The sequence below is a fragment of the Aspergillus tanneri genome (genome assembly GCF_003426965.1).
Source record: "Aspergillus tanneri strain NIH1004 chromosome Unknown AapTan_7_pilon_pilon_pilon, whole genome shotgun sequence".
Classification (NCBI taxonomy): domain Eukaryota; kingdom Fungi; phylum Ascomycota; class Eurotiomycetes; order Eurotiales; family Aspergillaceae; genus Aspergillus; species Aspergillus tanneri.
The window spans coordinates 4,009,984-4,034,260 of NW_022984634.1; the positions used below are offsets into that span (position 1 = coordinate 4,009,984).

Sequence of the window (24,277 nt, forward strand, 5' to 3'; positions counted from 1 at the left end):
AGACCCAGCGCTGAAGTCAAGCAAGGTCTTACTGGTTTTAATTGAGAAATGAACCCAAAAGGATTTGTCCTTTATATAGGACATCTTTATATCCCATCACGGGAAAGTCTCTGTTATCAGATTATAAGCCTATACCATAATGAACCCTTTAGCTGGCCACTTTGGGAGATGTGGTACTGAGGAGCTTATTGGACGGAAGTAGATATATATATATATATATATATATAAAAGAAGCCCCCTTTGTCAAGGCACTATGGTTCCTAAGCCATCGGCTATTTAGGAAGCTGGAATCCCGCTAATTTTATCTTGGCCCTTTCTTTGCTGAATTGTCTGTAGACTTCGTCACAAGTTTGCCCCAAGTTTTATATTAAGGCAAGGTTATTAACTCTATTCTGGTTATTGTTAACCTTTTTGCGAAATGGCCACTATTTTATCCTGTTCCCTGCATTATTAATGCAGCAGAATTGGCCGAACTCTTCCATAAACATGTTAAATTGCAATATGATCTATCTGACCTTCAAACTGAGGTCCAATATTTGCCTGTAAATTCTGGTCAGAACTTTGTTATTTTGGTTGTATTTGTAGCCGACGGCCAAACGGAATGGATTAATCAAATTCTTAAATACTATCTTCGTTGTTTTATCCATTAACAACTAATTACTTGGCCAAATCTCCTTACAAACGCCCAATTTACTTGCAATAATGCTATTAATTCCACTACTGGTTATTCCCCTTATTGGCCTTTACTTAGCTATTTACTAGACTTCCGATACCGTACCAAGGACGGTACTTCCGGAGAAGAGACCCTAGATGTACAAGAAGGGTTCAAAAATTACAGGAAATATGTCAAAGATTGAAGGAATACTGGCGAGGCAATGGAGAATGGGATATGCGCTTGTATGTGAGGATGGTATACTCGATGTTGGTAGTTTACAGGAAAGTCTCGACAGTTGGGAGAGATGGCTGATAGATAATTCGGGGATTTGTAATGATATGGTTTAGCCATCATATTATGGCTCAATTTGCTAAGCTAATAGCCCAAAAAACTGACGGCACAATCCCAGTTAGAACAATGTGGTAGATATGCATTTATGCTAGTAAAAAACCCTCCTTCAAGACCCTTTATATATAGGTGGAACACGTCTTTGAAAAGCGAAGACACGGAAACTCCTGCCCAGGAGCATAAGAGACCATGCTTTTGCTGCAACCTTCTTCCTGACGCTGCGATCTACCAGTGAAGACATTATATGAAATGCTAGAGGCTGGGATTGGTTTCGTATATTCAGTATGTATATCTAGACTTGAGTGATCTCTATATATGCCGATCCTATTATGCGCTCTTCATTAGTAGATGTATGTGCGTACAATAGTCTGCATAATCCTTTTAAAATGTGTTTTGATATTAATCTCTAATATACAGCTAAGTTTATCTATCATTTCATACTCATTTCACTGGATAAGAAAGCCTATCCCGCCTAAAACACAGAAGCCGGAGCAGAGTCCAACCAAAGAGCAATCTGCCTCGCACGTCGGACGCCATCCTCCAGAGAAAACATATCCACCTTCATTTCCCTCCGCGAGGCCGACCAAACAAGTCAACACGGACTGTGTCCTCACTGGAAGCCCCAACTGCGCATCTAACCACATTCACGAGACCTGTTCCACCTCGTCTGTATCGATGCGGTGCAGCGTGATCGTCACAGGTCCTGCATACGCATCCGCTTGGAGGGAGATCCCTGCTGGAGCAGTCAGTCAGATTGTTTCCAACCCACAGGTCAGTGTCCAGGTAAGTGAAGGGTCCTCGGGGTAGGGCTGGCCGGGCAAAATAGGCAATGAGACTGGTATGGGCTGTTACGAGGAGATTGGGAAGAGATCCTATTTTCATTAGATTGATGTCTTCAAAGAGTAGACTCCTTAGAGCTGAAAGTTTAAAGATAATTGGAAGCTACAGAAACACAAGCGAAATATCATGATAAACATTGCAAACCTATGAAGTTTAATTGAAGTGACTTAAGGTTGTCAACCAAGAACCTGCGGCTATACTTAACAATGCCAAGAAAGCTTGTACCAACATACATTTGACCTCTCCGAGTACTTAATGTTATAATCCCAAGCATACGGCTATGTTTACCTGCCCGGTATAATTGCTTGCATAATGTGTTCTATGTCTCGTTGGGGCCATGGTACGCAAGAGAAAAGGGTACTAATATTATGCCGGATCTAGAAGATGACGATAGGTGGGAAGTTAAAGAAATAAAGTTAATATATATTGGACCTACTGATACATTCTTTCGTAGAGAGCCAGCTAGTACGGGATTGATGGATTGATTCATTCAGGAGAGAGAACTTGGAACGGCCGATTGGCCGATTGTTGGGCCGATACCTATCTACTTGAGAACGCGGCTCACATTGATAGAATATTTGCCTCAGGCGACACATTCTTTATCTCAGCATCGTTCATCTACATGACCAACTTAGGTGGTGGTGAGCTGACTAATACATACAACAATTCTCATTGAGTATCAGGAAGATGCTGTCACCCTTTATGCACCTTTCTGGAGGCCTAAAGCAAGCTTCACTGGAGAATGAAGAGTTGATTGTGCGACACCGTAACTTTAAGGGAGAGTTCTGATGATAGCACGCGTGCGCTACTAAAAACAAGACTAGTCATTGCAAATGATGGTTCAAGAATTACTCTCACTGAAATGACTTTGAACTGAACAATTATATGTCCGATAATGCTCTGATCATGTACTTGATATCTACATGAAGCCATTCGTACGCAAATGCTCTGCCCTGAATTTCAAATTCCAACACCTAGATAAGAAACATATCAGACATCAGATCAGGAAAATAGATCAGACTTTGCTAAGGGAGAACCTGCCTTTAGGTTGGGGATGGCTGGGAGGGTGAGGTAAGATATATTGTCCTTTAATCATCATCGCGACAGATTCCACGATCCAATCGTATGATTCATTTCAAACCAAGTCTCGCCAGGGGATGGAGGGCGGTTCCTCTTCTATGCTTTTTGTCGCTCACGGTCTGCATTCGCTTTTCCCCTATCATAACGGATGCCCACGAATTCGAAGAACTTCGAAACATCAGAGGGCGGACGCTCGCGCAAAGACCAAGTTCGACTAACTCTCATCCTCAAGTGATCATTGCTTAGGAATAGAAACATAACTTTGAATTTCCCGTTGTCACCTTATTACAGGGAATCTCTCAGAATTGCATATTTGGGAGGGTCGATTGGGTTCCAGTGTTTGCATTAAAAAACACATGGCTATACATCTGTTCTCTTGTTCTGGTAGTGGCTGGCCGTTAGATGAAATGCCAGATGGATTACCATCTTCAGTCAAGTAATAGAACTCAACATATTGCGTTGGATAAATGCCTGAATAGCAGTATTCGACGTGGTTTTAGAGTATAGATGGAAAGTGTGCGCAATAGAAGTATGAACAGGTGGTTTCCTTCCTTCGTCTTAAGAGATTCATACATATGCTGAACCTCTTTTCCTTGCCTTTCCCAAATTCTCTTTATTTTTCTATCTCATTATGCTCCTGTTCCTTTTGCCGCTTCCGCTCTTCGTGCAGGTCTTCCAGTTCATAATAGAAGCCAGCGTCGGACCCATCGATAATCTAGCGACATGTAATCGTCTGATGCGTCATCGTCCCATTCATACGAGTCCTCCTGGTTCTGGGTTTGACTATCATAAGCAGGTCTCCTCTCACTCTTCTCAGGCTTCTCTTCAAAACCAGAGAGATCCTCATCAAAATCTGCAGGATACGAATCACGATCCTGTTGATTGTGAGAGTAAGACGCGCTAATACCAAGCTGGAAGTAAGAGATTCTTCTCTTCTTTTCTGTCTATTTATGCCCCTGTTTCGGTTCCTCTTGCTGTCCATGCTTTTGCGTCTGCTTGCTCTTCTGCCTCTGCTGCTCGTTTGTTGCCAGGGAATCCATATTTTCAGATGCCGTTATTTAGGGTCGTACCAGGCGCGGACTGTTCCGAGTCCTCGGGGAACCATCCCAGAAGTATCCAGCCACTTATCTCCCAAGTACATATTATCTATCGTAAGCTGAAATACCAAATGCTGAAGGACCCTCCAATCAACATATTTTGCAGCATTTTCCCCACAGTTGGATCCAGATGCCTATACCCTTCGACTAGAAATCTGCGATAGAGACGCTCTACGAAAGCCGGTCATAGGAGCTTATAATCACGCACTGTGGACTCAGGATCATGCACTTGATTCTGACCTGCCTGAGATGAAGCGGATTGGAAAATACTTAACTCAGTCTCTGGAGATTGTCCTCGGTGAGTGGGGGTTAAAATGCGTTATCTAGGGCCGATCGTTCTCATCCAGGTAATATGAATTAAAACCTTGGCATGTGGTCACTCGGATAGTATCGCCGCGGTCCTGATGTCTCCTTATCGGGAGGTGAGCGAAAAGCCTCATGAGGGAAAGAATAGATGAAATTAGATATTAACTAATACCTCCCGATGTAGGCGGAAGGGTTTCAAGCGCTGCCTGTGCCAGACAAATATCACCAAACTTCCATGTCTGAATGCGACCCGAAGCGACATCGGGCAGGATCATCCATCACAGCCAACAGCTACGCCCCCTCATACCTGATTCGATCAGAAGAACGGGTCGATAAACGCATCCAGGAGCTCTGGGAGCAGCTGCAGAACCTCGCGCGGATCGGAGAGGCCTTCCACTTCGACAAGTGGCTGAATTACGTCGCCTCTGTTGGCGAATTGACCTTCTCGACACGGTTGGGATTTGCGCAAAGGCGACGACATCGACAGCTCCATTCGCAGCATGCGGTTTCTCATGACCAAGCAGTTATGGGCTACATGTACTGGCTGCACCCGTTTATCCTGCACAGCCCGTTTGCAGGATACTTGGGCCTCAATCCGGATGTCAACCTCTTCGAAACGGTCAGTGCCGTAGTGGAGAAACGGTAGGACAATCCGGACCTGAAAAAAGACATGGCCCCCCAGTGGATCTGTAACTATCGAAAATGGCCCCGATCGTATGGAAGAGCCCGAGATACTGGCCGTGGCAGGTATGACCACCATTGCGGGCTCGGAGACCATGACCGGAGCGCTGGCCAGTATGTTCTACTTCATACTGAAGAATCCCGATTGCATGGCCAAGTTAAAGCAGGAATTGAAGAAAGCCCACGTTGCGGGTCAGCTATCGCCGGTCGTTCAGTACGAAGAGGCTAAAAACTTCCATATCTCCAAGCCTGAGTACGTTGCTCTTCCAGTTCTGCCGCATGGAACAAGACCTAGAGAACTGGAATACCAAATGATTGGCTCCAGAACAAAGAATCCCTCCGATATTTGCTCCCGTGCCATTTGGTCTTCCTCGCATAGCTCCAAAGGAGGGAATCAAGCTTGGGGATCACCTTTTTGAACTTTGAACCCGGGTTACGTCTACCACGCACATTGTAGAAAAAAGGACTAATTCACTGCAGACCATTCTCTCCGTCAACCCATTTGCCATCCAGCGCGGTAGCAGGCACTTTGGGGACGATGCGGAGGTATTCAACACTGATCGATGAATGCGACCCGAGGCCGTAAGCTATGTGAGCACTTGATCATCTTTGGGATGGGATACAATTGTTGCCCGGGGAAACAGTTTGCCTATGCAGAGATCGGTAAGATTACGGCGACTGTGCTTCGCGACTTTGATATTGAATTGGAGAAGCCGGAGACGGAGTGGGAACATCGCAGCCATTTCACCATTGCGCAGTGGAATTGGCCGGTCAAGATCCGTCAGGCAGTCTATGCTGCCTGATGGGCGTAGTATTTCGTAAATCCATCTATCTGCATGGACACGGTGGTAATAATTTCGGTAAAAGAATCTCTTGGAGTAAGAATGCGCTCAGGTAGGAGGCAATTGTGCAAGTACGCGTTGTCTTCAAGTGGTAGCAGGACACAATGTTCTACTAAAGAACTAGCTATGGTTGTCCTGGAGAATCTATCTGTATCCTGAAAGTACGTCTACTATTGAAGTTAATATAGGTGGTTTCCAGATGATTGCTGTCAGAAAATTGACTAAGAGATTCAAACATGAATGCATAATTTTAAGTCAGATCATATTTTCGAGCCTGTTCCTGATTCCCATCCCGTCATTTGCGCCCGGCAAACAAATCCTTCCCTATGCGTCCGTTTACTGATATCCATATCAATCAGGTTTGAGGGTTGCAGGTGAAAAAAGAATTAAAAAAATAAGAAGAAAAAGAGAGAACCTAACATAAGCGATGCTAATAGCCTGTTTCAGAGTCAGCGTTAAATAAACCAGTCTTCCTAGGATTGGAGGACTCAAAAACGTACCACTTTGTTCCCGCCTACCATTGCCTCCGTCATTATCGTCATCATTGTTAGACATAGAAGCCTGACCAGCGGCATCTTTCATAGGTTGCTCGTCACCACGAAGTTTTTCAAAGTACGACTTGATATCCTCTGCGCTGACAGCCGTGCCTGACTCGGCGAAGGGTTTCAAGAACTCCTTGACCTTGTCTCGCAGATGATTGTAAACCATCGCCCCCTCAATCGCCCTGACGCGATCGATGTTGCTCAAAGCCGCTTCGCCGCGATCTAGGAGACTTCCGGTCCCCGTACTACCTCCACCATTGGCCTCGTCACCAACTTCGGAGACAGGGGGCTCGTAGGTCTCTTCCTCCTCCCGGAGTTGTGGATGATGGGCAAGGTTAGGGTAACATTCAGGACAGCGGCAGAATTGGTCGCGGAAGTCCTCTTTGAGAAAGATAGAGAATATGCCGAGAGGGGCAGAGCTGGGGAGAGATTCGTGCTTTTTCTTGGGAAGTTCAGGCTGCGTAGGCTCTTCGTTTGGTTCTGCCTTTGTCTCTGGAATAGCATTTTCATTGTCCTCCTTTATGCGCTTCGATGCCTGTTCGCTTTCCTGTTCGTCGTTTTCCACTTTGCGCTTCTTCTGATTGGTGGCCTGTTCCTCTTGATTTGCGGTCCAAGTCTCTGGCGCTGTCTCAACGTCCTCTGTGGGTTTGGACAATCCATCTTCCTTGTACACTGGAGGAAGGAACCCTGCTGTTCCAGCATACCGCTTCATCCAAGGGGTTGATTCAATGCACTTGTAACAGATAAACGTCTCAAAATCATCTTCCATGGGGAACCCAGGTGGCAGCGGAAGCTCTTCATCCTCAGCCTCAGCCTTCTCATTCTCAGTCATGTCCTTCTTCACATCTTCGTACCAATTGCGCGGCAAGCCGATGAGACACTCGGGATGCCACCAGTCCTCGCCACAGCCGCCGGTTTCGACGGTCCCTAGACCGAGACATTGGAACATAGTGCCTTTTTCTTTGTTGGGATCATAGTCCTCACCACAGCCGCAGAACTTATTCTGGAAATTATGGTTGTACTTGTTGCCGGAGTGTGGTTCCTGAGAATGCACTCCCTTCTTGCCTGTCTTGGGATCGTCTCGCAAGGTGCACGGCGAAGATGAGGGCATCCGTGTCGTCCCACAGTCGCACACAAAGTCTCTTTTGGTGAAGAGTTCGACGAGAGTGTGTTCGCCATGGCACGAGATGGAGCAAGAATAGCATACTCCTGCAGCCGAGTACGGCGCATCCGGGCTGGCAGGTGGAGGGTTGCAAGTTAAGCAGGCGAAGAGGCTTTGTCGCAGAGGTCCTAAATCTTGTGTACATGAATCAAATGACTTGGTGATGTTAGTCTTTCTCGCGCTGCTCATTTACATTATTCATATAGAAGGCAAAACTCACATAAGGGAGGACTTCTCTCGCATCGGCTTCAAGCTGCATCTGGGTCTCGATGAACCTGTGAACATACGTATCAGGCACCCAAAATCACGACGACAGTAAAACCACTAAATATCCCATGGAAAGTGATATCTTCAAATGCTTACTCTTTTGCGGTCTGGGAGTTTTGCGAACTGAAGCTCTCGCGCCGGTTGCCGGCATCTTGCTCGGACCTCAACTGTTCGGCGTTGACGGACCCGGGCTTGTTCACCATCGTTGCAGGAATAGTTCAGAAATTAGAGGATGAACCAGTTCATAAGCGAAGAAGAAACTGAAAAGATGTCTAGTCAATGATTAAATCTTCCAGTGACATGAGGCTCGCATTGCGCTCAGTTCTCCTGCAGCATTGAGGTAACGCGCCCTGAAACACTTACATGTTTGTCTTGTTTGCACTGCGTGATGGCCTATTGGTTGTGATTATGCACGCTATTTCGCGGATTTGCCATAGATAAGGCACATATACGATTGTGCAGGCCTAGCTATGTCTATCAGTTATTTTTTATTTCTTTTTTTTTTTCCAAATTGATATCGTTGTAGTATGGGGTACTTCGTACAGAGTACAAGCGGATGACTGACTGCGGCTTTAATCTGCATGACTGGGCATTCAACTACAAGCGTGAGGACAGCATTACGGCTTGGAAGCATGATAAAACTCGAATCATTTCCCCCAGTATTTCTTGCGATTGAGGCTCTCAATTCAAACCCCAAACTATAGGAAGGAGTATCAAGCGACGAAAGCATGGCCAAGTCGAATGACATAGCCTTTCCCGATCGGGACTTATTGAATCAACCCACGCGTCTGACGCGCCCCAACGCGTCCTCTACGCGCCTACGCAGCGCCAAGGCTTGAATGGCTCTCCCACTCTTCTCTTCCCTGCAGGCAAAAAAGACGCCCACATTGCAACTCCCGTGGGATCGGTTTGGTCTGTCTACTTTTACTCCCAAGTCGTCGGATTGAGCCCTACACACTATGAGGTATGTGTCTCTGGATCAATGACTCGAATCCTCATTTGTTTGCGATATTTTCTTCAATGCTAATTCTGTTTTCAGCTCACCACTCCGTCCCAGCAATTCCGCCGCAAACCGCGGACTTGGAAACTTGAGTCGACGTAAAAGATCGAGAGAGCCTGACGATGAAACCTCTTCGGTCGCTCCCCCCTCCAGTCGTAAGTTGTTTGCTCGCCAGACAAGTTTGCTTAATGTTTGTTCTGACAATATGCAGCCCCCCCTTCCTCCCCTCCTATGCTCCCCTTTGATGATGATGATGAAAGAGATGAAGAAGCCGAGCTTTTGGCGGACATTGATGATATTGAGGAGATGGCCGAGGATGAGGACGGAATCGATCTGTTTGGTGACAACTTTGAAAGGGATTATCGGAACGCTGCAAATGATCGCTATCGAGGAGAGTACATCGACGATGATGAGGTTGAACATGAAGAGCTTGACATAGCTACACGTCGCCAGCTGGATGCTCGCCTGAATCGCAGAGATCGCGAACTCGATCGTCGCCGCCGTATGCCTGCAGCATTCTTACAGGACGATGATGACGGTGACATAGATTTAACCCGCCAGCCTCGTCGGCGGAGGCACCAGTATGATGAAGATAGGGACGATGTTGAGATGGGCGACGACGCTATGGATGAGCTCTCCCTGGAAGAGATGGTAGATGTCAAGGCCTCTAACGTCACGGACTGGATTGTGCAGCCCCAGGTTCTTCGCTCAATATACCGAGAGTTCAAGGCTTTCCTGACAGAGTTTACTGACCCTGCTGGTGGCTCGGTGTACGGAAACAAGATCAAAACTCTTGGCGAGGTTAACTCTGCATCTCTTGAAGTATCTTATGCTCATCTGAGCAATACCAAAGCAGCGCTTTCATATTTCCTTGCGAATGAGCCTACTGAGGTTCTCAAAGTTTTCGACCAAGTGGCTCTTGATGTTACTTTGTTCCACTACCCGCAGTACCATGACATCCATAACGAGATCCATGTCCGCATTACAGATCTTCCCATTACTTACACGCTGCGGCAATTGCGTCAATCACATCTCAACTGCCTTATTCGGGTCAGCGGAGTTGTGACACGTCGCACTGGCGTATTCCCGCAGTTGAAGTATGTCATGTTCACTTGCACCAAATGTAACATCACCCTGGGTCCATTCCAGCAGGAAGCGAGCCAGGAGGTGAGGATTTCATACTGCCAGAACTGCCAGTCCAAGGGACCATTCAACGTGAACTCGGAGAAGACCGTCTACCGCAACTACCAGAAATTGACGCTGCAAGAATCTCCAGGTTCCGTCCCTGCGGGCCGCTTGCCACGCCAGCGAGAAGTTGTGCTTCTGGCGGATCTGATTGACTCTGCCAAACCGGGAGACGAAATCGAAGTGACCGGCATTTACCGCAACAGCTACGATGCCCAGCTCAACAACAAGAACGGATTCCCTGTCTTTGCAACCATCATTGAGGCAAACCATGTCGTTAAGTCCCACGACCAGCTGGCTGGTTTCCACTTGAACGAGGAAGACGAACGTGAGATCCGCGCTTTGTCCAGGGATCCAGATATAGTCGATAAAATCGTCCGATCTGTAGCTCCCAGTATCTATGGACATCTGGATGTCAAGACTGCAGTTGCTTTATCTCTCTTTGGTGGTGTTAGCAAAGAAGCACAAGGAAAAATGTCCATCCGTGGCGATATCAATGTTCTCTTGCTGGGTGATCCCGGTACCGCCAAGTCACAGGTGCTAAAGTACGTTGAGAAAACCGCCCACCGAGCTGTCTTCGCAACCGGTCAGGGTGCCAGTGCTGTTGGTCTTACCGCCAGTGTGCGTCGTGACCCCTTGACTAGCGAGTGGACCCTCGAAGGAGGTGCCCTTGTGCTGGCGGACCGTGGCACCTGCCTCATTGACGAATTCGACAAGATGAATGATCAGGATCGTACGTCCATCCACGAAGCTATGGAACAACAGACCATTTCCATCTCCAAGGCCGGTATTGTTACTACTCTGCAAGCACGCTGTGCCGTTGTTGCAGCCGCGAATCCGATCGGTGGCCGGTACAACAGTACGGCTCCGTTCTCGGCCAACGTTGAACTCACCGAGCCCATCCTATCCCGTTTTGATATCCTCTGCGTCGTTCGTGACTTGGTCGATCCAACCGAAGATGAGCGTCTGGCTAGCTTCGTCGTCGAGTCTCACCACCGTGCTAACCCTGCGCGCCCTCAGAGAGACCAAGATGGTAATCTCATCGATGCGGATGGTAACCTCATCGACGAGGAAGGCTACCGTATCGATGACAAGGGCAACCGCCTCCCACCGACGCAGGAGGAGCTCGACATACGGGAGCGTGCCAAGCAGAAGGAGGCAGAGGAGAAAGAAGGCGAGATTCCGCAGGAGCTTCTCAGAAAATACATTCTCTACGCTCGAGAACACTGCCATCCAAAGCTCTACCAAATTGACCAGGACAAGGTTGCACGGCTGTTTGCTGATATGAGACGCGAGTCCCTGGTGACGGGGGCCTACCCCATCACTGTAAGTTAATCGGCTTCTCCTATGTACCTCACTAAACTAACAATCCACAGGTCCGTCACCTGGAAGCCATCATGCGTATCGCCGAAGCCTTCTGCAAGATGCGTCTATCAGAATACTGTTCCTCACAGGACATCGACCGCGCCATCGCTGTCACAGTGGACTCCTTCATTGGCAGTCAAAAAGTCAGCTGCAAGAAGGCTCTCTCCCGCGCCTTTGCCAAGTACGTGACTCTTTCCCCTCCACGTCTACAGCCCAGACATACTAATAACCAACCAACAGGTACACACTCTCCCGCCCCAAGCCCCAATCGAGGCGTAAAGCCGGTATCGCCGCCCCTGACCCCTTCAACCACCGGGCTACAAGGGCACGGTAGACAGGAACATATTCTTGTTTTCGATTGTTATGACCTGTTTGTTTTATCGAATTAATGCAAAATATGTTAAATAATACCTGCCTATGTTGGTCGGGCTGTTCGCTATTCATGTTTGTCGGGGCTTTTTCTATATCTGGGGTTTACGGTTGGGTAGGTTGTCTGGCATAGGCTCGGTGTATCTTATTCATTTTTCATAATACATATGATATGTCTATCCACTTGACCTAGGACTTTCTTTGTACCTGCTCATATTTTGGGCTACTTATTATACAGATGGTAGAAGAGGAATCAGAAAGGTGGATAGACCTCGAAACCCGCAAACCCAGAACAAATAATAAACAGAAAGAGAATTAACACAAAAAAAAAAAAAAAAATAGAATAAATAGAATAGAATAGAACAAATAGAAACCAACACATCCAATCCTTCCATCTCAAGAAATCATAGAAACCTACCTAAGCAGATAGGTACGTTTGTTCTAACATTAGCCAGTCAGCTTAATGCCGTTGCACACGTCGAAACAGTATACAAAGATAACTGTTCCTCCAATTGGTGTCAGCAAAACTACTCCGTAGACGCCCGCTTATGGTTCTACGCTATGCTGCATGGGTGCCACGAGTAGAGAGATACGATAGAAGAACAACCACCGGATTATAATTTAAGCCCGTGGAGTTGAGACAATATAATATAATATATGTACCCTGTATATCTCCATCTCAGTATGATTATTATCACATTGAATTAATTAAAGGTTCATCTCTCGCATGTTTCATATATACGCCAAACAATGGGTCGTTACTTTAGTACTACCTGTCTACTACTGGCTGCATGGTACATTATCTGGCATGGGTATCCTGACACTTAATCAGTAGGTAATATCAGGATGATCCACTATAATATTTAACTGTGAAAACCAAAAATTACTGCATAAAATAATCTGCGGGGTTGAGAGGCTCATGGTTCCTACAGAAAACATCCATGCTAATAAATATCACCAAGGACAATTCAATAGACTAGAAACAGTAAAAGTCTGGCCCTTCAAATCCGTTCCCAGCCGAACAATGTATAGCCCATCATGTAACGCCCGCCTTTTTGCATCCCGCACTGCCCGCATGTAGGGGAAAAGGATAGGAAACACTTTTTTTTTTTTTTTTTTTTATAAAAAAAAAAAAAAGGAAAGAAGATGGAGGGAAGAAAAGAACAATCTACCAGACAGCAGTCACGTTTATTGGCAATCCCTTAACCTCCCCTCAAAAGAGCTGCTCATCACCATCGCCGATAAACAGAGGCCTGCGTAGCCACGCAGGATCTCAATATACCACTGCAGACGGGATGATACTTCGCGCGTCGGCCTATGAGGAGTATCACTGTATCCTCGCCGATTCTCGGTTCAAACATCACTTCCTTGGAGCGTGAAAACAAGGGTTGTGTTCTCAATCGTTCTCCCGCCTAACAATCCGATCATAAGGTATGAGTAGTGGAGTGTAGAATACAACGAAGGCTGTAAACGAAGAGTCAAGATATTCAGTCGTTGCTGACCCGTCTCTCTGGGCGCGTCTTTCTTAAGCTCTTCATGCGGTTGATGAAGCCACCGCCGTTATTCTGACGCTCCTCAAGACCACTGTTGGTCCTCTCGGTGGTATGCCACCGTTCCAGAGTGGTACTCGTTTTCGGACTGCTGGATGAACGAGCCCGTCCAATATCGCGCGATTCCTCGGCGATACGAGCACCCTTCTTCTCCCACGCATCGTCGTAGTCTTGGGAAAATGGATTCTTTTCGTTGCTTTTGATCGGTCCAGAGTTGCCGGATGAAGCAGTATACGAAGCTTCTGGGGATGCCACGCGGCCACTTGGGGCTCGATTCATTCCCCGAATTCTCTGGGCCAAACTCTTTTTCCGCTGGAGGCCGCCGTTCTGACTATTCTGCTGTTCGTTTTCACTCTGTCGGCGTTGCATTGCTGACCGACTGGCGGGAGCGCCATCCAAAAACGTACTGGTTCCCAACCCCAAGCTCTGGGCGCCATGAACTGGCTCGATGCGCGATTTCGGGTCGAAACTTACACCCTCGGTTTTGCGGCTCTCTATGGTATAGCTGAAATCGTTGTACCCCTCCTCGGTTCTACCATGGAACAGGTTCAAATCAATATTTTGATTGAGAGGCCCTGCACCCCCCAAAGCCATGTTAGTCGAGTCTTCTGGAAACGCTTGCATGGGGGCTGTGCGAAGACCCTTGCGATTGCGGCTGGGATTGCAGGCATCGAATGGGCCATCGTGATGGAACACTAAGACGGGTTAGTGAGCGGCACAGAAGAGTCATCATGAAAAACTCACTTCCCGTGCCATAAATGCTGGTCACATCCAATTTATCAATAATATCTAGCTGGTAGTTGCCTTTCTTTGAACGGGGCTTTCCATCTTTCCGCTCCCGCCGCCGTCTCTCCCGTCGTCGTTTCTCATCATCGGCATCCAGGAGCTTCGGCGTGCGGTCCATGACCGAGGACTCCGAATTTCGACGGGGCCGTCTTTCCCGATCGCGTGGTTTCGAACTAGAGGGTTTCGAAGAACTGGGCGGGTCGGCAAATATATCTAGCGGGTTTTTTTCGCGGCGTTCTCTCGAAGTCGGTGGTGCGCGGCTACTTGAAGCACCGTTTGGAGGCGGGCCGTTCGAACGGAGCGGGGCTGGGGCCGGTCGGAAACCGGTAGGCTGGGGAGCAGAATTAAGGGAGAGGTTATCCTGGTGAAAATACAAGAACCAAGGTCAGTAATGATCAGTTGTCTGAGCGGAAGACACAAGGAGGACATACGAAGAGGTCGCGGGTGCTGTCTGTGAGGTCTTGCTTCTCGGTCGGGAACGTCATAGTTCCCACGGGCGCAGATTGAGGTGACAGTGCATCGATGTCGTCTAAGAAGGGGTTTGTCGACGTTGGCCGCTCTGGTCGACTGCCCGACGTGGCCGAGCTGGATGGAGACAGCGCACGGTTTCTAAATGGGTTGTTTGAGGCCAAATTGACGGGCAATTGCGGTGAAGCTTGACGAACCGGAGACACTAAGCTCGATAAACCGATGTCAGTGAATCAAGAAAATCGCATATGGGAATCAGGCGATGCACGGCCTCAAATACACGATGATAGGAACACCGTAGTTCAGACAAGGGGAAGCCCCGCAGAACGTGAAACGTTCGTAAGAGGAGGGAATATCCTGAGCGATCAGGTCCTACATGACGAGACGAAGGTGACGCACCTGGCGGGCCCAGCGTCATGCCGGGTGGGTAAGGATATGACAGTGTTGGAGGGCGTTGGGAAGCATTCATCTTGCCGGTCCACGCAATGCGTTTCGGAGGAAGACGAGTTGAAGGCGATGATTGGGAGATGGAAGTAGAGCGTCAAACCGGGACGGATAGAAGAGATTAGGAGCACGAGGACCGGGAGCAGGCGCGAAACTCCCTAGCAGCGAAACCTAGGCGGCGCTGAAACAACGATGTGGCGGAGGTTGGTCGGTCAGGGGAGTGGCGATTGGAGGGGTGGAATTGCAGGAGCTTAGAGATGGAGTATGCAGGTGGCCCTTGTGTGAATTTCTTGTTCTGATGTCTCCTTCAAAATCAAAACCCCCCAAGGAAGTGCGGAGAAAAAGACATCCAAGAGAGAAGGAAACAAAGGGGAAGAGAAGATGAAGAGGGTGAATGAACGACAGGGGAAGAGTAGGAAGCGGAAGAAAAGCGGCCCCTTGAAGGTCGAAAGAGAGAGAGAAAGGATCGTCGGTAGTAAAAGGGGGGAAGGAAACCGTGGGTGTGGGTGGGATCGGGGCGGATGATTCTCTACAAGCCGTTCGTCTGATTGACGGGACAACCAGGAGTGGAGATGAGCAGGAGGATAGCAAATAATTCAACCAGTGTTTAAACGTATGTGGTTGATGCGAGTTGATAATCAGGAGACTTGCAGGACGAACCGTGTCGGAGTATAAAGGCGCGGAAGACGCTCGAGCCTGTCAAGAAAATTCAAGAAGATGGATGATACTAAATTGATTATAAACCCCAACAATAGATACCGTTCCTTTGGAGTCGACAATCATCATCCAATTCAGACAAACAAACAAAAGAGAAAGAAAGGGGGATTTCCAAGACCATCGATGGTACTTGGCTGGTACCTTTGGGTATGATAACTCCGTACCGAGGTCAAATTACCGTACCGACCAAACCCAACATGGTATCGCCCGTACCGTAAGGTACCATACGGAGGACTTCCCCAATGGGAGAATTTAGACTCCCAGCGATCGACGGCCTACACGCAATAGACGGACAGTCGGACTCCGAACAAATCAATGCTCGACTGGAGGTAGAATGGATTGGATTATCTGGTAATAGTATGGAACAGTCACTCGTCACTAGGCAGGACATGCATCATACGCCCAAGACCCCAGGTAGGGCGTAGTGTCAACGACCATATGCAGGGCTGGTGAACCTAGGCGAGCTTTATTCTCCTCTCTCGCCTATTACCAGGGATTCCTCCTGTGAGGATCAATCTCGACTCCGTCCGAACTTACGCATTGTTCTCCACACGCTTTTACCCCAGAACGGTAGCCAACTCACCCTACGTTGTGCAGAACCACCATCGGCGCTTGGAAGTCTGACAATCAATCAATCAGCAGAATACTTCTCTGTACTCTGTACTCCGTCGTGGGAAGATACCTAATCCCTAAGAACTGAAGATAACAGCATCCTCTTCAACGCTGTACAGAACCTGTATTGTATTTCCCCTTACTGTGCCTTCTGGTATTAAGACTGCCAACCTTTCAGGAAAAATGCGGTGCAAAAAACAAAAAAAAAAAAAAAAAAACAACAGGAACCTCCGTCTACGTCAGCTACACATTCCACGAGTCATCTTCCACCAGCAGGAATGCAGTCGGATATCAGCAAACAATCCTGTCTTCTGTCTTCCACCGCGTCTATTTCGACCGTGGTGGTCGACGCCGTCCTTCTACAGTATCTCAGTCATGTTCTACATGATCCTTGGCATTAAAGAGCCAAACTCCGTCCTTGCTTGGAACACACCTCGATGCATGAGTGGGCAAGGATAGGAATGTGGATGCCAGTCTACAATCGCTTTGTGACAGCTAGCTGTATTGCTGCCTGTGACATCAGGCATTCCTAGAAACTGGAGAAAATAGGTATAACAACAAGCAGGTGACATTCGCTCTCATCAATCCAATTTAATATACACGAAATAGTAGTTTTCTGCTCACTCCAGTCACCCCGGAATAAAATATTCAACGCAATTAGTTCCGGCGACCATTCTTGCCCTTGTGTCCCCGCCGGCTATCCGACAGACCAAGGCACTCCGCCATATTGAAGAAGATGTCGATGGAGTTGTACACCCCTCCAAATAACTCTTGGCAGGGGCCCTGGGCGAACACGGGCACGTCGGTCAAAGAGTGCACGCCTTGGCTCGCGTCCACGGGCAAAGTTCCATTAATCAGGTATCCGGTCACGGCATCCTTATAGTTGGCAATCACATTGCCCTTGCTTCCGGGCTGCTCAACTGCCGGTTTCCGTGGACCCTCCTTGTGCACCTCGTAGTTCTCCCGGTGATCGGGGAACGCCACAACTCCCGAATGTAAGGTGTACCGCGGATCCCAACGTGCCGGAAAATGAACCCCCTCCGAGTACCGCAGAGCGTTGGACCCGCCCACCGTGTACTGCGAGAGCCCAGAGCTCTCGTAGTACCCAATGGCCCTCCGCTTCTGTCGATCATCGTCCTGTGCGTTAAGGTATTCGGTATCAACCGAACCCGTGACGTCAAATCCGTGTCCGTGGTCAGCAGTCACCACAATCAGAGTGTCCTCTAGTTCCCCGAGGGCCTCAAGCTTCTGAATGGTGGCTTTCACGGTGTCATCCAACTCCAGCAGCTCTCCCAGAGCCCGGTCGTAGTCCAAGGTATGCATCTGCTTGTCGATGCTGGCGGCCTCGGACATGAGGAACCAGCCCTCATCGCCATGCCGGGCATTCAGCACGTCAATCGCCTTCAGGGTCATGTCTTTGAGGCCAGGAAGATCTTCCGCGTCGCGACCAGAACCATCGGGATAGTTGCTCTGGTTCAGAAGGTTGGCTTGGTAGACATTCCGGTCCAGCCATGTGGCCAGGTTGGATTTTTGGAAAACTCCCAGCGCCCTAGTGTCGTTCGGGGCTGCATGCAAAGCAGTGTTGTTCCAGCTCACGCTGTATCCCTTCTCCGCAAACAGTTTGAAGTAATCCCGTGAAGCGTCTTCGCTCTCGAGGAAGTTCTCCGCACCGGCGCCGAAGAGAACGTCAGGACCTTCCCACTCCTCCCAGTTGTATTCACTGATGCCCTCGTAGAAAGCACCGATGACATGGTCGTATTCTCCACGATCTCTGGTGTGGGCTGCCAGACCTGCGGGGGTTGCGTCGGCAAGGAAAGCTGTGGAAACGATGCCTACGCCCGCGTCAGGGTACCGGCGACGGAATATCTCGGTGATGATCTCAAACTTTGGGTCGTCGAACGGGTCCTCAGAGGAGTCCACGTAGACATTCAAAGCGTTGACTGTCGTCTTGTGGCCAGTGTATAGGGAAGTTGCAGAATTGGCAGAATCAGTGATGAACGAATCCAACGAGTGAGTCATTTGGTGACCCAAGACAGGAAACTTGTCCAACTGCATCTTGGTCATGTACTTGCCATTGATACTTTTATGGGCGATCAGACGAGCTGCAGTGATCATGTTTGTGGTCATGCCGTCTCCCACGAAGAGGATGGCGTTCTTTGCGCGCCGTTTCTTGGGAATATCACGGACAAGCCAGTTCGCAACAGTGGTCTGATTGCCATAGTAGGTCAAGGTTGCCTCGTACTCGCCTGGCTCATAGAGAGCAACCCGTCTATAGGCTTTTGAGGTCACGTTCACAAGAGAAGGCTTATCCGCATCTTCTGCAAACAGGTCTAAAGAGAGTAAGCACAGCTTTCCAGACACAAGAACCCCCAGTCAACCAAAAAATACCTTCGAACCAGGTAAAGTTCCATCTCTCAAGCTGTGCTGCACCGATGTCGAAGTACTCCTCCACAGGGACAGCCTCCTCTCCTTTCTTCGCAATGGTGAACTTAAAGTTGGGATCGGGTTCACCCGGACGAGCTTCGGAGCCGTTGACTGGAGAGTGAACCTCTAGACGGATGTCGAAGTACTGACCCGGAAGGAAGTCCGCCCTATCAGTTTGGGTATTATTATTAGCTTTATATTTCTTTGCTTGCATCAACGATGACGTAGGTACATACTGATCAGGAGGAAAGACACAGCCCAGAGAGGGGCAGCCACCCAAGCGCTGGTACGTTTGTGCAACAGCACACGACGCAAACAGCGCCAACCCAGAGACCGAGAGAGACCTCATGGTGACTGGAAGATCGAACAGAAACGATCGATGGGAAGTTAGACTGCAGCAGTGGAAGATCAATTCCCAAGAGGGCGAGGGAAGGCCCTTTTATGGTGCTGGACCTACGATGACAGCTAAGAGCTTAGATGAGCAACTGCAGAGACGATCCCCTTACATGCTACCTGAAGAAATTACGCCTACACGAGATAGACCGTGGAATGGCACCCTCTCCATGCCCCGCTTCCTTGGCAACCACCATCAGTTAGCAAATGGGCCCATGCACAGGCAAATCGGAGTGCGCCTCTTCTTCCACGTGCGGAAGATAAGAAGCTTCGATCCCTGCACTGCCTCGCCAAGCCTACACGTCTTGGCACAGTCCGCTATGCCAAGGGCACGTGGGGTGCCCCGAGCACGCTCAATGGCACGTCTGTGGGCGTTCAAAGATGGGTGGGTCATGCTCAAGGAGATCTAGTCTGAATCAGGATTGGCTCGGGTGGGCTCATTTATCTGTTTTGGGATCAATCAACCCCTCGAATTCATTTCGTATTTACTTACAACCCTGACCATATAAAGTATCTGAAGCTATCTCCTATAGTGTAGTGTATAAAAGACTAATGTGAGCTCAACCAAGGATCGAAGGCAGTTCGTGCAAAAACCCACGCGCCATTTCAAAATTCTGGATTTTATCGCTTCCCCAGGTCGTTGTTCATATATACAAAACTATCACATGATCTACTGCATATATTAATATAGCCAGCTCAGATATAGAAAATAAGTATTTTCAAGGACAATATCGTCATACATGATATTTATAATAGTTAACCAGAGCACCACGTTACGCCTTCAGTCTAAATGCTTTTTCATGCGGTTTTTCGTGCATCTCGGTCCGTTGCCCAAATAAGCCAGAACTCACAAACAAGTATACTATAGCAGACCCAATTGGTCGAGCTCCGGTCACTCATTGACGGTTCAGAAGAAAGTGGAATGGAGAATCCGACCCAGAGATGTATGTATCGGCCTTTCCCTCTATAGATTGTCGGATCCCGGTTCAGGTTTCTGGAGACTTCCAGTACCCGTGGCTGAGGCATCGTGTACTTCTGTCCTTATTTAGTACCATAGTTTATGCAGGTTCATTAGTAGGAGATGATTAAAAATATAATATGACTGCATCATAACGGCGATAAATTAGCACTATGACCATCGACTAGGTACGTACACTATGTCTAATAAGGAAGGCAAGGAGGTAAACCTAGACGTCCAGAAACGAGCAAGGCAGTATTGGTAGGGCTAAGTTACTGATTTGCCGCCATTGAAAGCCTTGCCGAAACCATTTTGGACATGAGAACACCCCAACAACTTAGCCGCGGCAAAGCACCGCGTATCTTGGTAGCGAGTGCAAAAAAAAGGCCGAACTAGACAGACAAACACGAGGTTTGACAATGACTCAAGGCTATCTGCCCAGATTCCGAGGAATACAATAAAACTTGTTAGCTCGGATCTCCAACTGTACCTGAATCTAGCATATCTGTCTACGGCGCAAAACTTTAAAGCTTGTGCACAGAAGATGGGTATGCCTTTAATTCCTCCTGGAATGGCGGAAAACGGGCCCCACGGACGCATGTATAGGTTATTAGGACGTGTGTTACTCCGGGTGTTGTTTCTGAATTATAGTCATAGTCATAGTTGTTGTTTTTATATTATGAAGTCGATATTGATTCTCATATGCCGTCATAAGAACAGGTTCCTTATCAATTGTACGGAGTGAGTTTCACCATCAACCGCATTCCATCGAAAGAGCCAAGACCGGCGACCTCTGCTGGTGGCGGACCAGGTTGTGTCCAGGGGTGTAATCGCCCAGATGGTGAATGCAAGTGCTCCGCAACCGATTGCTGTATTCCTGTATACGAGCTGACATATAGGTCTTTATACAGTATACTGGAAGAGACTACTCTAGTTACCTCCTATTAATATAGTTCCGTTTGATTGGGAACAGGCTGGATTATAATTAGTGATCCGGCTACTGTGCTCTTATATTGTTTAGTGATCATGCCGTTGTGCTGTTATATTGTTTAGTGATCAAGCGGATGTGCCGCGACATCATTCACAATCACGTAATAGATGATTGTGAACTGAGGAAAGAATATGGTGCACAATTTTACTGGGTACGTTATTCGATGAATTTTTTTCTTTTATCGGAATATAAAGTTGTAGGTGGCAGTACATGCCATCACTTAATGGAATGTATATTTCTCCCGAGCCATGGAGAATAGCGAGAACCCGGAGTTCCCATTTGTCTCCTCCAAGGGTGGGCCTATTTAACCTATTTCCTAGTAATGAGCTGAACTGAACTGACAAGAAAGGGTGCAGTAGAGGAAGTTGCCGATCAACAAAATGTGTCGATTTCGAATCCTATCAACAGCCACCCCAAGCCCTTTTCACACATCGTTCGTTTCGATGGACCTGCGGATCCTCTTGATCCACAGAACTGGCCTGCTAACAAAAAGTATAATCTACTATGGCCATCATGTATTTCGTGAAAGGCTAACTGAAAGACTATATATAACCTCAGGCTCTATACCTCTATCCTTCTCGGACTGGCTACTATGGTAGTCGCACTCACTAGTAGCATCTTCTCGATGGCAATCCAGCCATTGATGATGATATATGGCATATCCCGCGAGGTCGGGACTCTCGGGGTGTCTCTATACGTCCTAGGATTTGCAACAGGTCCCATTATCTGGGCCCCTTGCTCCGAAATCAAGGGCCGTCGACTCCCCTTTCTGCTAGCCATGTTTGGATTCACCGTGTTTTCCTTCGCCACAGCTGCTTCCAAGGACCTGCAGTCGATATTCATCTGCCGCTTCTTCGCCGGATTTTTCGGCGCCGGTCCTTTGACGCTCGCAGGTGCTGTCTATGGTGATATTCTCGCCCCTCATGTTCGCGGCGCTGGAATGGTAGGATTCTGTCTTATGGTCTTCGTGGGTCCCCTTTTGGCCCCGACAATAGGAGGCTTCATTGTGACGAATAACAGCCTCGGCTGGCGATGGACACATTATCTTGCGGGAATTCTAGGCGCAGCCTCATTCGTATCTCTACTATTGTTCCAAGACGAGTCCTATGTTCCCGTTCTGTTAACCAACAAAGCAGCACGGCTCCGTCACGAAACAAAAGATTGGTCGATCCACGCTGAGCACGAGGAGATCGATATCAGCATCCAGCAAATCATCTGGGGATATCTCGCGCTGCCGTTGAAGATGCTGGCACTAGACCCCATCATTCTCTGCATGTGTATTTTCGGCGCGTTCGTCTACGGCTTGCTGTACCTCTTCCTCACAGCCTACCCGATTATTTTTCAGCGTGTCCACGGAATGAACCCCGGAGTTGGCGGTCTCCCTTTCATCGGGGTTGTCATCGGCCAGCTTCTAGCTGGCGCCATGATGCTCCTGGGGTCGCCTTCACTCGGTCGCCGGATCAAAGCAAACGGTGGTCAAATGGTGCCTGAGTGGCTCCTCCCAGTAGCTATCCCCGGCTCCGTTGCCTTTTCAGCGGGTCTTTTCTGGCTGGGATGGACGGGATATAGACGCGACTTCCACTGGATCGTTCCCACAGCTTCCGGGCTGTTGACAGGCTTTGGTCTGCTGGCCATGTTCTTGTCGTCTATTGCCTATGTGTCTGAAGCACGGCAGAAGAGGTTAGTAAATGGAATGAACCCGTTTGTATCTTGTCATTTGTTGAATCGATCTACAGGGCGGCCTCCGCGATTGCGGCCCACACGTTTCTTCGTTCAATAGCAGGGGCGATTTTCCCGCTGTTTGCAACCTACATGGTATGGTCCTTTGTATCTCTTTTGTTTCAACTTTGAATGCTCATTTTGTTGTCCCTCAGTTCGATGCGTTGGGGGTTGAATGGGCATGTACCCTCTTAGGATGCGTCGCGGCGCTGCTCGTCCCCATTCCTATCGTATTCATTATCTATGGGGCTGAGATTAGGGGACGGAGTAAGCTTGCACTTTAGTGGCTGAGCATATATTTCTGTTTTGTGCGGCTGGTTCGGGATAGATGGATTATATTCTTCTACATGGATAGATTATATACTAGAAGCTGCTTAATTTGCTTGGGGCATTGAGCCTATTATTAATATATTCCTACAGGGCAATAGCATATATCATTGCTTCATTGGTCCTTGGGATGAGACGACAGGACAAGCACGAAACAGCAAGGAATATTTGTTCATCGCGGATCCTTGAAGCAGTTTGACAATCTGACCGTCACCGGCATGATACTTCTCCATTGCTTACTGGAAATGCAATTGAAGGGAAAAGGCGTAGTACCACCGGTTGATGTATGACCTATTGGATCGGTAATTCGAACGATCGTATTTGAAATTCAGCGGCGAGCGTCTTGGGGGCTTCGAATCTGTCCCTGTTATCACCGGCTTTTCTGGCCGGCGTCGTGCGTGATTATTGCGTCAAAGTTGCCCCGATTGCACTATGTCTATCTGCAGCTGTGCGACAACTTCAAGCGAGATTGGGATGGCAGATATCATCTGGTTTGCATCAGAAGAGGACATCCTGCAGCTTGGGCAGGATGTTGCTTCGAAACATTCTGGGCGGGAATCCTGGTGCAGGTAGAATTGGTGGATAGGAGTATGTCTTTTTGTCAATAGGCTGATACTTTTTCCGATATGCCTTAGTATAGAAGTTCCAGATCTTGAGTTACTTGTACTATAGAGGCAAATCAACAACTCAGTGTTGGATTTGTCAAAATCAAAGAGTAGTAGATAATAAAGGTGCAATATAATAGAAAATTAAATGAAATTAAATTAAAAGCACCTGAATAGTCTGGTTCCAAAAAGGTCGAGTGGAAAAAAGCTGTTGGCGTTGACAAATAGCTGATTTTTGTAATTTATAGAAATGCGGCCAACGAACAGTAAGCGTATTGACACTGGCTCTCTGAACTGTCTGTAAATTGCTACAATAAGCATCTTCATTCACACTCATATTCCTCTACGGTTGTTGAACAGGGCGGAGACGAAGTGGGTCACTGTTGTTTGTATACTTTCTTCGGATGCGCTTGGCAGTCCAACTCGTTGCCCATTGACTTTCCAACTCCGTAACCAGGTATCAACAACCGAACTCTCCTCATTCCCTCATCCTCATATCTTCTTGCAAACCGGTACTACTCCTTGGATCTTAGCTACTAAGCCT

The 24,277-nt window shown here is 48.1% G+C and overlaps 6 protein-coding genes across 6 annotated transcripts; 3 read left to right on the forward strand and 3 right to left on the reverse strand.

The window, feature by feature from the left end:
* Positions 1–4,424: 4,424 nt before the first annotated feature.
* ATNIH1004_007933 (uncharacterized protein) lies at positions 4,425–5,810 on the forward strand (the record flags this gene model as incomplete). Its single annotated transcript, XM_033572546.1, has 4 exons — positions 4,425–4,442; positions 4,511–4,945; positions 4,995–5,264; positions 5,652–5,810. The coding sequence occupies 4 exons, from the start codon at positions 4,425–4,427 to the stop codon at positions 5,808–5,810; spliced, it is 882 nt and encodes a 293-aa protein (XP_033425861.1).
* Positions 5,811–6,279: 469 nt separating this feature from the next.
* On the reverse strand, positions 6,280–8,023 carry ATNIH1004_007934 (putative metaphase-anaphase transition protein (Mlo2); the record flags this gene model as incomplete). Its single annotated transcript, XM_033572547.1, has 4 exons — positions 6,280–6,287; positions 6,350–7,709; positions 7,774–7,828; positions 7,917–8,023. The coding sequence occupies 4 exons, from the start codon at positions 8,021–8,023 to the stop codon at positions 6,280–6,282; spliced, it is 1,530 nt and encodes a 509-aa protein (XP_033425862.1).
* Positions 8,024–8,779: 756 nt separating this feature from the next.
* On the forward strand, positions 8,780–11,704 carry MCM2 (MCM DNA helicase complex subunit MCM2; the record flags this gene model as incomplete). The annotated part of the gene is made up of 5 exons (XM_033572548.1): positions 8,780–8,784; positions 8,860–8,975; positions 9,032–11,331; positions 11,382–11,551; positions 11,611–11,704. The coding sequence occupies 5 exons, from the start codon at positions 8,780–8,782 to the stop codon at positions 11,702–11,704; spliced, it is 2,685 nt and encodes an 894-aa protein (XP_033425863.1).
* A 1,522-nt stretch (positions 11,705–13,226) lies between these two features.
* ATNIH1004_007936 (Pal1 family protein) lies at positions 13,227–15,012 on the reverse strand (the record flags this gene model as incomplete). Its single annotated transcript, XM_033572549.1, has 4 exons — positions 13,227–13,984; positions 14,034–14,436; positions 14,507–14,748; positions 14,943–15,012. The coding sequence occupies 4 exons, from the start codon at positions 15,010–15,012 to the stop codon at positions 13,227–13,229; spliced, it is 1,473 nt and encodes a 490-aa protein (XP_033425864.1).
* Positions 15,013–16,973: 1,961 nt separating this feature from the next.
* ATNIH1004_007937 (alkaline phosphatase) lies at positions 16,974–19,089 on the reverse strand (the record flags this gene model as incomplete). Its single annotated transcript, XM_033572550.1, has 3 exons — positions 16,974–18,646; positions 18,705–18,907; positions 18,977–19,089. 3 exons carry the CDS (start codon positions 19,087–19,089, stop codon positions 16,974–16,976), a joined length of 1,989 nt encoding a protein of 662 aa, XP_033425865.1.
* Positions 19,090–21,330: 2,241 nt separating this feature from the next.
* Positions 21,331–23,085, forward strand: ATNIH1004_007938 (MFS transporter; the record flags this gene model as incomplete). Its single annotated transcript, XM_033572551.1, has 5 exons — positions 21,331–21,376; positions 21,439–21,574; positions 21,641–22,762; positions 22,819–22,897; positions 22,957–23,085. 5 exons carry the CDS (start codon positions 21,331–21,333, stop codon positions 23,083–23,085), a joined length of 1,512 nt encoding a protein of 503 aa, XP_033425866.1.
* Positions 23,086–24,277: the final 1,192 nt, after the last annotated feature.